General features: G+C 36.0%; 1 protein-coding gene across 4 annotated transcripts in view; it reads right to left on the bottom strand.

The window, feature by feature from the left end:
- The window catches only part of toc (toucan), an 89,752-nt gene that overhangs the window by 63,594 nt on the left and 10,926 nt on the right, over positions 1 to 15,232 (bottom strand). For all 4 annotated transcript variants that reach the window (XM_028320368.1, XM_028320370.1, XM_028320369.1 and 1 more), the window contains exons 2-3: positions 9,680 to 12,129; positions 8,935 to 9,071 (exon numbers count right to left, since the gene is read on the bottom strand). In XM_028320368.1, the coding sequence (XP_028176169.1) occupies positions 8,935 to 9,071; positions 9,680 to 12,129 (2,587 nt within the window). The remainder of the gene's footprint in view (positions 1 to 8,934; positions 9,072 to 9,679; positions 12,130 to 15,232) is intronic.

Below are 15,232 nucleotides of genomic sequence, written 5' to 3'. Positions count from 1 at the left end.
TAATAGAGGATGGGGTGGCTGCGTGCGTCTGCGGGAAAGCTTAGAGCGATCATTACCATAAATATCGCATTTCACAAACGGCATTCATCCATTTTACAAACGCCCACTGACAAGAAAGTTATTCAATAAGATATAGTTTATGTAACAAAGCAAGATATGACTAAACGAGAGCGCACGCATTCGGACTGCGCCAATTGGTCTTGATGGTCGACTTCAATACAGATTGTATATTTTAGGCATGTATTATAAAACGACACCTAAGTATGAATATCTTCCGTTTCAAGAATATAATTCAGACCCAAATATAGAAATTGGACCAATAATGAATTTTCGAACGGAGTTTTGAGAGTGATTTCGTAACTTTGGGCCTAAATTCTATTTATAGAAGAATAGCATTATCACTAAAACATTTCCCTAATTTATTTCCTCGTTGTTTTTGCGTTTTGAGCCTATTACAACTACGGAGAAGTTTAATGATTTACTGAAATATGATATTGACAATTATTGCGTCACGAAATTCCAGTGATCACGGATGTGCAACAGCGATCAATTGGATACAAAATATAATTGCGCAAAAAAACACGATGAAACTGTTAATCCGACGGCAAGAGAAATTTGATTTATTCGGTTATTTCGCAGTTTATTAAGATTTCACCCGACGGAACATATTATTGTGAACGGAGGCTGCTGGATTACCATTCGAAGCGTTACAAAGTGTAACGATATAAATAAATCTGGTGTCAGCAAAATATGCATCTAAGTTTCTTAGAAACGTTGGCGAGAGTTCACGAGTAAAACAAATACATCAGCCGTGGGAGGCAGGGACTGACTCGACACAAACAATCAACTACTGAGAAGTCTGAGAACAGTTGAGTAGCGAGCGGTATCCATTAAAACGGTTTACCTTTTTTATATCTGGACTAAATGTCTTAGTAACGTTTTACTCCTGCTGTATACAGAAATTATACGATCAGAACTTACAAACGGTTATAATATTTTAGTACTTAAACGATTTAGTAACACTTTATTGTTACGCCCTACAATACATTTCTACACTTAACCCAATTCAGTTTAAATCTGTATTTACGCACGCGTGGCACCAGCAATCAAACATTTTAACCCAAATACACCGACTGCCCTCAAAACTATCGAAATATCTCAAATATAGATCTATAACCGACATGTAATCACGAAACTGAAATTATGTAGGCTTACATTCGAAATATTTAACGACCAATAAATTCAGATCTAATTCCTGTAAATTACGAGGTGCATAAACATAGGTCCACGTATTTATGAGCCCTGCTTTAGGAGCAGCCACCAAGAATAATAATGTATCGCAAAACATGTCGCGTACATTTCAGGATTAAACTACCAACAGCTTGTGTAAAAATCTAATATTTCTAATGACGTTAAGCTTTCCTAAGGACAATTTGAGTTGCTTAATTAGACAACTTTAAAAGTTATAATAGGTAATCTTAAAGCTTATAATTTTAATTTATTGTCTATGTTACAGGAAATGTATGAAATCCGTCATTGTATACAATTCCTAGGATTTGTGTACAAGTCCTAAAATCACCCGGAAATGTGTGATGTAAATTATATTAGACACATTTCCTAGGAAATTTATACATTTCCTAAACAGCAATCGGAAATGTAATTAAGATTTCTTTTTTTCTCCGAAACTTAAATGGCGCTACCGCGCCGCGGCCGCTGTGTATGTGTAAGGTCGCAAGTCTAACCTAACCTAACCGAGACTTTGTTATCGAGCTACAGGAGTACTAAAACCTTCATGCCAATAATAGTTTAATAAAAGAGATGTTAAAATTAGGGTTTTCCAATACTTCAGCGTAATACCGAAAGAAAGGTATGCCAATAGGCAAATTTTTTTTTCAGCCAAAGTATAAAAGTGCGAAAACCACTTTCAGGCTAAACAATAATAATTGTGAGTTAAAAGTACCTATCGGCCAATGTGGTTTGGCTAAATGAAATTTTAGGCGTACTGAGGGGCACCCGATCACACGACCGCGCGTGTGCCGCTTAGTTTCATACATTTCCTAATACAATATTGGAATTCTATAAAATTCCTAGGAAAAGTATACATGTCCTAGGATATGTGCGTATTAAAAATTATCTGAAGCAATATTTTATACATTTCCTAAATAGCTTCGGAATTGTATACATTTCCTAGGAATAGTATACAATTCCTAGAATTCATACATTTTCTGTAACATCTATACCTACTTATGCTGCCTCTAGGCATAAAGTGTAGGCGAGTTACCAAATGGTAAAGCAATCCTTTAAAGTAATGATAATGCTATAATAATGCGTCGTCACGTAGGTTTTCAGGCCACGCTCTATAGTATCGCATTCGGGTCACAAGGTCTGGCATTAATTTGTTATGTCACCCACAACTGGGACGTTGTACTTTTTGTATGGGTTACGTTGTGCTTTTCAAATCTATAACGTCAATAGTTTCAGGTTAAACATGCACGATTCAAAAATTGTTTAATGCGTTACCAATTTAATGTAACCGTAATATCTAAGTTACTTCTTATTGAGTTATTCTAGGTAGAGTTAAGTTTTATTGTGAACTTAACAGGTGTTAATAGTCGTATGTTTAGTAATTAGTAGGTACGGAATGTAAAGATTGTATTGAAAAAGAAAACAAAAAATAGTTCTATGAAGTTGTGATTGTGAAAATACCATCTAGCCTTTGAAGATCAGTTTCTGAAAATTTTCAGAATTCTTTTAAGATTTTGTATGTTTGTCAACCCTGTTGTTATTGAACGTAATTCAATCTTTGATCTTAACTACTGACATATTTCTTTTCTTAACCTTAGAAGTGACATAATGTGGGAGTAGCTGGTGCAGCTAGCTGCGCANGCTGTGCGTGTTAGGTAAGTCAATAAATCTTATGAGGCGGTTTTTATTGTTAAGATAAATTGTAATAATAAAATTCAAGGAAAGTTTCATTAAAGTAATTGATTGATCATGGATTGATAATTAGACGCATAATAGAAGATGCTCGTCTTGGCATTGTTCATAGTTAGTGGGTTAAGTTACACGATTCTTGTTTTTAATCAAAACATCATGATTTTCCCGGATAAATAATACTGTTTTTAGCACTTAAAATATTAACTTAATTTAAAAAAGATTATAATAGGTAATAGAGATCCCACTAAACTTACATTAAAATTGTAAAATGTTGTCAATACGCAACCACAATGGCTCCAAATGTTAAAAGTTATCAAATCTCATGTTGGCTCTACAGCTTCTTACTCTATAAGCCTTTTAAACAAACCCTACACCTTAGTCAAGATGGAGACTCTTCAAAAACAATTTTGTTGTTTCCACTGTTTTGACTGATGAGGGCAACAGGTGACGTTACCTACATTACTTATTAACGATGATAACTCATGATGTCGTCTTAATTAATATGAATGTTTACAAATGCAACCAACAACATCTTTGAGGTTGAAAGATCAAAGGAAGGCCTACTCTTAAAAGCTCTCCCTTTTTGCGTCATCCGTCAGCTGACAGACCAGCAAGAAGTTGACAATCACAATCGCTCTATTATTTATTTGTAGAAACCACTTGTAAACTTACAGAGCAGGTCAAACTAGTCTCATATCATTAAACTAGGCTTAATACCCAACCCGTCTAACCAGGATGGGTGGTGTACCGTGTAGGCCAATTACTCTATGTGCGTCCAATAAAAATTTAGGGAGGGTCGTGCTCCTGTATTGAAAACCCAAAGAATTTGATAATGATAAAGCTCAAAACTCGATTCAATCTCAAACATAGATTTATTCAGGCCTACGATTGGTTGAATTTCAATATTGGGCTAATCACAGATTTAATTCAGAATGTAGAGCCATAATATATGAGTGTCATTTCACACGGGCCAAAGTGTACGTTTGGGGCGTGCTGCAGTTTAGCGGACAGTCTAGTTCGCAGTCGTTTCGCCTTCGCCTCGGGGTCAACGCTTCTCGGCCGTCAACAAATCCATCGACGAGAATAACCCGTTACACAGCATCGACTACGACTTCCATCGGGTTTCACCCGCCGGCATCGCCTAGACCATATCGGCGCTACCGACAAAAAAGGAAAATATGCGAAAATGCATTAAAAACTAAAAAGGCTCTACTGTCGAATTCGCCAGAATAGGACAAAACAATTTTCTCGATTCACGATCAAATAACGCCTTAAAGGTACAAACGAATGTTAGTTTTGAGCCATAACGGGATTCCACACATTTTGCAGACCCAAATGGCGCATTTTGACGCTTGAAAACTTTTTGTACGATTGCCATCAGAAAATTTTGCAGTTTTTATTTGAAACGAACGACTCTGAATAGTAAGTATCCATTGTTGATTTCCGTTACCAAACGGGTGTAGCAACGATTGTTTATTGTATCAGATCTTTAAGTTTATTTTTGTCCTATTTTTTAGAATCACCATGACATTTCGAATTCCGAAACTGTACACTGGTTATTGTATAACACGTATAAGTACAGTTTCTTATTTTACTGGTAACTCTATACCCTAGTATTGGTTTCAATACTTTCAACAAAATTCAATCGTTGCGTGATATGTAAGGTGAACGAAGAGCGGTGAAAGTGTATGTCGGATAAATCGCTGAACGAAACAATGTAGAGATAATAGATAGATATGGTAGAAGTTAGACAGATACGTGATAGTACAGATAGTTCATTCTTACCTCAGCAAGAAAGTCGACTTATTTCATCCAATTAATATTATCGAGTGAGAAATCTACAAATGTATTTAGCTCTCCAACAAATATGTTCGGGAAAACTGACACTTCAATATCACATTCATAACTCACGTGTCTAAGAGATAATTAATTTGAATACAGACTCGTTTCCTTATTCCGCAATAAAATGTAAAATTGATTAGTTATACGAATTTATTAAGTGTTGTCACGACACGATACTAGGCACTTACCTACTTAATAATTCATCGACAAAAGTTTATTTCTGTACCTACGTAGAGGTTGCGCTCACCTAATTACAAAAATATTTAAAAATTAATCAATTAATAACGCACATGCTTAATGAAAAAATAATTCTAAGTCGTTGATTTATTACTTTAAGTTGTCGGTTCCAGGTGTGTTACGTTGAGAAAATTTTATATCCGGAAACAAATCGATGTTCTAGAGTTAACGCGAAGCATTCACTAATTATTAATTAATGTAAGTCTCGCGAAGCAATTCAATGTCATAGTGAAAGGCAAACCCTTTATAATTTAAATCAGCTAAATGTCGCGGTCATCTGACTTCCATAAGAATATTGTACCTATACAGAAATAGAAATGCGAAGTTTTAGAAAACAACACGAGTAGTCAATTTAGAACTCTTATTAGAGAAACAACTTGGTTACACAGTGACAAGCTTTCTTTGCTTACTTAACATGGAAACTTGTAAAAGTAACCTGACATTCTCCAGTCCAAATGATCTTAGAACCTATTAAGTCCATTAACTAATCATTTATTTATGTAACACGCCGCCGATTGTACCAAAGCACCAAACATCACAATGACATGATTGATGTCATGGAAAGTCCAATTACATGCTATTTATTCACACTGGTAAACAATAATAACGAAATAATTTCCTGCTAGTCAATATTCAATTTTACCGTCATTAAATTCTGAATATTTACCGCGTTTAATTTTACAGATTATGCCAGAAGACAGGTAGCTCCTTACTAAAAACTTAGCTTAAAATAGCCAAGAATCTAGCAAGGTAAATGCTGTTTACTTTAAAAATATCAACTTGTAGGGTTAACGTAAGTTGTTTAACCAGTTGCCGGTTGACATACAAAAATGAAGGACAGTCCCATTAATTTCACTAACTGTAAGTATAAACGATCTTTATAGTCAACTGATTAAGAACCATCGAGAAACAATTATTATTTACAATATCTAAGATGCAGCAGTAATTACTAACGGCATGCAAAACACTGAAAAGACGTAATGACGTGTTTTGCTAAGGTTTTCACTCATTTTCTCTTCAGCGCTAACGTGAAAAATCTGAACAATTGCTATAATAGTCATTATGTTGACTTGCCGATAAGTGAACATTGCGAGAAAGCTGATTAAAGGTGAACTGAAATTATGACACCACACAAAACTATAAGAAAGTTAACCGTTCACACGACGCGCCGCATTTTACGTCGTCTAAATCATAACTGATCAATAAATCCATGTAGGGTCTGTCAACACTGCACTGGCATAGGGCACATTTTCGGCAGGAAAATGCGGTATGCGGTTAACCTTAGTGAGAGAGAGGTATCCATTGATTTTTCGCGTTGCAAGTTGACGTCACTATCGCGACAGAGCGGCGCGCGCCGACTCGCGTCTCACCGTCGACGGCGGCTGGCTGACTGAACCCGAGAGAGGAAGTGTCGTTGCCATGCGGTCCTGGCTCCCCGGGCCACTCGCACTCTTGACTTGACCTTCCGCATCGCGTCGCACTGTCACAGGTTCGGAGACCAGCTGATTTTTAATTAGCAAACTGCAGTCTGCACCGAGTTGCAGTTGAGTCGGGATTCGTTCCATCCATCCATTCCATCAGAAGGCACATCGTGTTTTATTTGTCAAACCCTTTTGACTATGAAAATTCAAACCCTTTTGACTTGAAATGACTATGCAAATTATGGGCATTTCTCCGTAAGTCCGTAACATACTAATAAGTAGACAATGTCTATCTCTCGAAAATACCTGAAATACTTCTCTAGATAGAGCGTGGCGCCGCGTTACGATAACTTAAGATTAAAATTTCTCAGTCAGTCTTTTTTTATCAAGATTTGAGGTCCTCATTTCGTCATCTTTAGATAGTGAATGAAACTCACAGTGAAGTACATAGCGACGTAATTATTTGTATAAAACTACGAGTAACTACTTACTAAAAATATATTTGAGACTGCATTAAGGAACGGCGACATTTAGTATTATGCTGAAAAACTTCCGAAAGTTATTCTAGTTACGATCAAATTATTTATTATTAATTTCATTTACTAATATCGTTTAGTTGAACAATTCTTTTTAAACGGCACATGCGAAATCGGCTTGTTATAAATAACAAACGCCAAGTCTTTCGCTAATGTTCATTCATGAGAAATATTTGTCGTGTTAGTTTGCTGCTCGTGTTTTTCAGGCGCTATTGTAAATTATGAAATGAAATGCGAAAATTATTTCTATTAAGTACAAAGGTATCGAAGTTTAAATTTTTCATACATTAGTTAGGTAAATTAGGGATATACCTTTATGCATGCATAACATCTACAGCAACCAATCTATTTACATATGAAATTAAGTAAGTAAATAGAAATGTTGGAGTGCTATAGCAATCAATATACTAGTATTAAGTAAATGAACCATCATAATATGATTAATTAGCACACCGAAATACTTTTCACGTCCTTACTCGCAAATGGCTTCAGTAACAGTCTCAAGCTCCTGTGTTGTTCGACTAGCAATATCGCATTACAGTACAACTCGCAACAAAATTGTTGGCGTGTGAATAAATGAAGAAAAGCGACCAATTCTAGTACGTATGAATCATAGACACTAGGTAGGTAATTGCTAGCATTAGTTGTAAAAGAAGAATCGAGAATGAGGTTGAGGTGAATACTTTTGTAAAGATAAAGCTGACAATGATTACAACAAAAAGTTTTAACTCATTTAACACACGAAAGCTGCAGTTTCTAATTCAGTGGTAAAATTACTTCATATTATACGTATTTATAAAGCTTTGATGCACTAGTTAACCGACTTCATTTTTAATATAGACATTAAGTAATTACAGGAAAGGGAGACAAGTCTTACCTATCTATAAAGTTGGGTCAAGATAGCAAAAGAATTTAACTATGTAAACAAAGCAAATGTCATTTTGTTACAAAGGTTCTTTCTCTTATTTATCACTACATATTTATCTAAGTAACTACTTACACATTGTATGAATTAAAAATTGTTTTAAAATACTAAACTTTCAAATGATACTTCTAGCTAGCTGGCTACTTATACTGGCATATTTATATTATGGATTCTTACTTAAAGGTAGTGTATAAATAATCATGTCGTGCATTGCTGGCAGTCACAAAGGTAAGTATTTATTATGATGAATTCTAATGATCCAAGTTCTGCAGATTAAATAAACCTACCTGCAATCCTGCATAGATTTCCTCGTTGTTATTCTCTGTGAACACTATTCTACGTCATGTAAAGACGTTTGTAACTCAAATCTTTTGATCTGATCTTGATGAACAAACATTATGCGAACAATGTTATCCTTATACTTCCTTATAATAAAGAACTGGCTAAAATTCATGCAGTTGAATTAAATTAATAAATCTTAGGTAATATATTGTTACCTTTGTCACGAATTTAGATGAGTTCACCACGAATCCCAAAAAAAGGAGCTTGAACACTTGTGGGGCAAAAAGCCCATATTGGTCACGTCAGTCAGGATTTTGTAGAATACGAAAACTGTACCTACCTTGTGACTGCGATAAACCCGTGATGATATCAGTGTGCCTACCATGAGTTTACGTTAGGTGAGCTCGCTAGCGAATACGTCAAAAAATTCTATGAAGATTTTATTTCTTGAAAGTAGCCACTAGGGGCGCTGCACAATATGTCATACATTTAAATGTCATTTTTTTACGCAGTCGCTAGCGAGCACACCTAACGTAAACTCATGGTAGGCACACTGGTCGGTGTGGTTAAGAACTTAAAATGAAAACCTGTTTGAATTTGTGTCAGAGACAAGTTGGAAAATCATTAATTTTCAGGATGATTTTCACAGATTTTCAAGTCTTTCAGCTTAGAACTATTTCTGAATTATATGGCTTAAGTTTAAACCAAATTCTCCCTTGCACCTTATAGTGAATAAATATTTTGAAAGACTTACTTAATAGTGGGAAGCGGCTGGTAGGGTGTTTGCCCAGAGGCGTGCTAGTAGCGCTGATGTCGCTCTGCGAGCTGTGTAGGCTGCTCTTGCCGCTGCCGTTCGCCGAACCAAGCTCCATGCGCATGCGCATGTGGCGGCTGGAAGGGGCAGACTTCATTAATTAGTTACCACGATTACCTTATAAACAAATAAGAATACTTTATAGCTTTCTCAGAAATGTCATAGAGTCAATAACAGTAGTTTTGGTACTAGATCTTACTAATATTATAAATGAGAAAGTTTGGATGTCTGGATGTTTGTTACTCTTTCACGCAATAACTACTGAACGGATTTTGATGAAACTTTACAGTATTATTGTTTATAACCCAGAATAATATATTAAAGGCTATAATTTATGACGACCTGTGAAAAGTAAATTTCACGCGGGTGAAGCCGCGGGCAAAAGCTAGTGATTTATAATAATTGTTCTTCTATAAATATTGACCGGTGCCGCGGTGGAATTGCAGCGGTGGGAATGAGAGGTGGGAATAGCTATGTCCCGTATAAATTATTGGCCCTGATTTGTAGAGTCCTTCTATCTGTAATATTATCTGATGTGTGCATGAACTTAATCTCAATGGTGGATCTTTCATCAAGTGGGATCGTCACGCGATAACAACGCCCGCTGTTTGACAAGGCCAAACCATACAGTTTACATAATTGTGTGTCAAAAGAAAATTAATTAATGAGAGTATTAATGAGGTACCTTTTAGGCTTCGGGTTGGTGTTTGTAGATTTAGAACTCAACATCCTGCTGACACTGCAAGAAGTTTGTGATCGTTGTAAAGAAAATGAACAATCCACTTTAGACTTTATGTCTTTAAAGGACTTTATCTTATAGTCGCTTTTGATGTCTAATGAGTTCTTCTTGGATAGATTTTCACGTCGATCAGGTTTTTTCACAGCTTTTGGACTGCTCTGAACACTAACGTCGGCATCAGTCTTTCTACTTGCCAGCATACTTTTCAGTTTGCTAGGCACGTCACGCTTGGGCATTTTGTATTTTTTCAATGTAAAACTCCTCTTTTCTTCTTTAACTTTTTCAGTGGTTCTTATATCTTTTTCGCTGTTTATTGAATTTCTTTTACTTGTATTTTTGGGTGTCTCATCGTCATTGACGATTTGAGAAATAACTTTACTCTCTTCCAATGTATCTTCGGATGTAAAAAAGGCATTTAAATTCCCTGTACTAGCATTCTTTTGACTGCATTCAGATCGAGTTGAAGGTGTGGAGCCTTCCGGAGACATGTCATCGATAACATTTAAAAACACTGGTGATGCTCGATGGTTTTCAAAATCTGTATACACTCCGCTGGATTCCATGCAAGAGTCATCATTCCTGTTAACTAAGAGTGGGGGATTACCATTTGCATTCTTGCCACCATAAAGAGCGCCATCAATAACTTGGGCTCTCCTATCGCCTCTTTGCATATGGTCATCTAAACCGTCGGCGTCGCTTTCTGTGAAAAAGTCTGAATCTGTCATAGGATCTGCTCTTCTAGTCACGGGCACATTTTGCCAGTCCATCTCTATCACATCTTCGCGCTGTTCTATGGAATGATCTGCACCTCTGCTCACGGGCCTTGACATTTCTCCATCGCCCTGGTATCCATCTAAGCTAGTAATACTGGTTATACTTGTTATAAAACTATTTGAAACTTTAGACGTTTCCATCGATTTAGGATAGTCATTCTTACTATCTGAATATGTGTTTGAGTCGTGTAAGGTAGATGCAGAAAATTGAGAATAAGTACTCATCTCACCATTAATATCCGAACTGTCTAGCGGCAGGTCTTCCGGTGATGGGGTTTGATCTATTCGATTTACAATTGAGCTTTTGTCGTGCTTGCAATCCAAAGGAATTTCCAAATTCACTGTAGTTTCAGCGATAGAACTTACTGGTTCTAAAATGCTACTGTGAATAGAAGGCAAAAATTCTTCTTCAATCAAATTGGGAATAGAGTCTTCTTTAGTAGCATCAAAATTTTCATTTTCTGCTATTAGGTCTTGAGAATATTTAGAAAGTACTCTTGACTCCTTAGGTACAGATAATGCATTGTGTTGCGATTTAGGTCCTACTGGAACATCATAACTTGCTGACTGATCTTCATTAGTTATCGCTTCTAAACTAACAATGGGAGCAAGTGGGCGTTCAAATAAATTGTACTTTTTAGATTCACCGTTTTCAAAACCATCGTTTTGTATTGTAGAAGCCGCCGAATTACTTTCAGTCTTATCAGTTGATGGTGTATCACCATTATCAGGTGAGATTTTACACTCATTGCTATCACAGAAAATTGGTAACCCCTCAACTGTAGGTGAAAATGCATTCTCCAGGTAACAAATGTCATCCATCTGATCAGGAGTTAGAATTCCTAAGCTGTCATCAAGAGAGTTTTCTTCATTTGTCCGACTTAAAGAATTATCATTCGGGCTCAGATTTGATTCGAATGTTCTGGAGTGTATTATATGAGATTTCAATTGCAAGCAGAGATCAGATCTAGAATGTGTATTAAACACTTTTTTCACTGGGAAATTGACCTCCTTTTCACATGAATATTCAAATTCTTTCATAGGTTTATCATCGAAATTCAAAACATTAGGTAATCTGTCCGCACTCTTTGTCACTGGATTGTTTGATTTGTCCATACTTTGAAAACTGAAATCGATAACGCCACCAGATTTAGGTCTATTCCAGACATTATTTTCCGTGGACTCTTGACATGATGTAGATGAATCTGGTTTTAAATCAAACAGAAGGCTATAAGGTCCTGATTCATCTTGTTCTTTATCATCAACAAGTTGTGTTATATCATTTATGAATCCTTTTGTTTTCTTATCCACATTTCGATCTTGCTTCTTCGTTATTGCATTTAGTTTTTCTCGTAAATCTAGAATTCTGGGATTTTGTTCCACAACCTTCTCTAAATTTAAGCTCATTTTTGGTATTAATGATGCATAGGATTTGCAAAAGATTTGCTCCTTGATGTCGTTTGCTGGTTTTATTTCGGCATTTTGAGAATGCCCTGCAGCTTCTGCCACTCTTTTGACATCGACGGAATCTAGTGATCCGAAGCTCTTTATCTTGGAATGATTACTGGAGTAGAGTCCTCGTAATTCTATTGCTCGTAACTTTCCATTGCGGTCGATTGGGATCTGAAAAGAAAAACAAGATCTAATTTAGCAAGTAGATCAAAGGTTCACCTAATTACACGGTAGGTACAGATAGTCACCTCAAAGAAGCCTTTTAAATTGTTACGCTATTTGCAAGACTAGACAGTATGAGTGCGCGAGTCAAACTTGAACCTACATTAACTAAATGTGCCAGCCGACAGTTGCTCGGCACGGTTCAGAGGACAGTCACGCATGGTGATCCCAATGCGCTCATACAGTACGCAGCTAAAGTTGCTGCACGCATTTGAATCTTATTTCCACATAAATAAGTCAACCTGCTAATCTTTTGTTGTATTCCAACGTAAAATGCGCACTGTGCGTAGTCGCCAAACCAATTGCCTTATAAGTAAGTCCTATAACAATTTATCCATGTACTACATGATTCGTACACAGAGAATTGCTACAAATATTTTAGTGTGAAATTAATGAGCCAGCGTATCCTGTCAGAAAAGATTCTGAAACAATTCAGAAATTGTAAACAACTTTTTTACAAATGAATATTTACCAAGTCGTTTTGACGTCCTTGATGTAGATAACACAATAACAAACAATTACGTTGGTATGTTACTTACTTAAATAACTGGAGAATTTAAATGATGAGTAAAATAAATTACTTATACCTACTGAAAACGTGGACAGACGTAATATAAAATGCGAAAATAATTAGGTATTCGGTAAATTTTAAAATTAATCGTTTCGATACTGCGTCATAATATTATTCCAGAACCGTTATACAGTAGGCTGAATGCCCATTACCGCCGCTTAATAAGCGAAAAGGATACCTAGGAGAATTCCGCGTGTAAGTGCGAGGTATCAGAGCGCAAAGTCACGAATGCGAATACAAAGAATTGCAGACGGACGCGGCGCGGCGGACAAATGAATTATGCCGACTGGGAGCGCTTCCACCCTGATTCAGACGAGTAGCGCATGGACTGCAAGGCCTATTGTGCTACGAAAACAAGTGCCTACGATTTCATATTAAATTTAATGGCGCAGTTACACTACGCAGGAAATTGATCGAACCCAATAATCAACACGCACATCGAAGTATGGGCGACGCACGGCGAAACTAACTGAAATGCTTGTTTACACCACACGTCTCGATTAATTTCCCGCATAGTGTAACTGCGCCATAACACTGCTGTTTTGCAACAAAAATTTAAAGTCTAAAGTGCTGTCGACCATACATAAATAATTCTCTAATGTAATGTTTTGACTAAACAATGGCAAGCACTGAAAAATTTACTTAGCTGACGTATGAAATGACGTTCAATTCAACAGAAAAAAAAACACCTTTGTTATTTAGGTATCCTGAGAAACACAACGTTTTTACATTTAGCACTCAGCACTTCAGCAGTTCGTATTAATTCAAAGTTAGCACTTAGTATTGTCACCTTATCAGTTAAAAGGTAATTTGCTGCATTCTTATCACTGACTGTTTGAACAAAGTTAACGTAACGCCCTAGGAGTAACTAAACATATTAGATTAGATAATGTGTTAGAGATGAAATCACTTGATCGACGAACAGGCAAAAGATAACTAAACACTTGCCACTTTGAAATTCTTGTTTTCACCTTAAGCGCCCCAAGAAGGTAAACGATTTGCTTTTTCATTGAACTTGAAACACGCGTACAATACCTACTCGTGAATACACGTCGACACCGCCTTATGCCAATGCCACAACAAGTATAACCGATTGAAATTACGCAGTTTTTAAATATTTCTAATTTTTTACTAGTTTACTTCATAAGTTATGAAATCAGTTGCCTATTACTGAAAGTGTTATAATATATGTATCACTGGTAGGGCCAGTGTTACGCAGACAATTAAAACTAATTACCTAAGTACTGTCCATTACTGATTTATAACTATCATCTTCTATCCTTATTAATAGAAAATGGATTGCCTTAATTTGCCTTATACGTAAGGTGTAAAAATAAAAATCCTTTCGAATAATCAATCATCTTTTCGTTATGCAGTTCTTGTTGATTAGTTGTCTGAAACTTATTTTTTTAAATAAATATGAAATATTACAACTTAAAATGTGCGTAATCGACTCAGGCCCCATACAAAATATGGGTTATCATCTGTTATGTCTGTCTCTAGTGTCGCTAGTGCATGTACAGACGACACAATGCTAAGCAATGTGGCATCTAAAACTGTCGTAATAGGGGCTATTTTGTAAAAAAAAGATGTGTATTTCTGATGTGCTATCGACAGTAGCTTATCTGCACCTTGGCTTTGAGTCAAGTACTTAGATATAGCCTTATCAACAATCTATAGTAGGTTTAAGCGCCGACAGACAGATTAAAAAGCAGTTTGGTGATAGAAACACTGCAACTTTCCCAAATCTTATTAATTTTATGTAATTAGCAAGATATTCTTAGATTTTAGAACTATAGCATTTTGTACTTCAACTTTTCAGTTATGTAGATCCTTCCACAATAGGTAACATAAAGTTGTATTAACCGGATTTATCATCAATACTAAATAAGGAAAAACATTTGCAAACTAACTATATAAGTTACTGATTGCAGATAACAAATCGACCAATTTTAATATTCAAATCATTTCATGGGTAAAAATAAATTATGATATTATCGAGATTTGTTTTAAATACATTTATTGGCTCTTAAGTAGTTTGCGAAAGAGCATATTGAAATACCAAACTTGTATTTTTAATAATGAAGCATTTTGCATATAAGTATTATCTTGCGATCAAAACAGGTCAGCACATAATTAACATTTAACAATTTATTAGTTTGCCGGTCAGCATCAAAGGTCAGTATAACAAAGTATATTTAAATACATTTATTTATAACCATTGATTTATATGTTAAGGTTAATTAAAAGGTAAACCACCATCTGATAAAATAAAAACCCTTATTAACCTTTAACCGACGACGTGCGGTCTCACAGACCGCTCCGGTTTTTGAAATTTCTGGATTGCAATGTTCTACTTACTCCCATGTCCCGAGCGTCTCAGTACCTTCGAGTTTAGTTGCCCAAACGCCATTACAGGTAGTGGTTACATCGATGAGGGCAGTTTTAATAAGATAATTCGATTTAAAGTTCAACAGCGGT

The sequence above is a fragment of the Ostrinia furnacalis genome, unplaced genomic scaffold (assembly GCF_004193835.3).
Source record: "Ostrinia furnacalis isolate ACB-3 unplaced genomic scaffold, ASM419383v2 OfSCF7367, whole genome shotgun sequence".
NCBI classification, from domain to species: Eukaryota; Metazoa; Arthropoda; class Insecta; order Lepidoptera; family Crambidae; genus Ostrinia; species Ostrinia furnacalis.
Note: the sequence above shows the minus strand (reverse complement) of the source record. Positions and strands in the feature narration are given on the sequence as shown.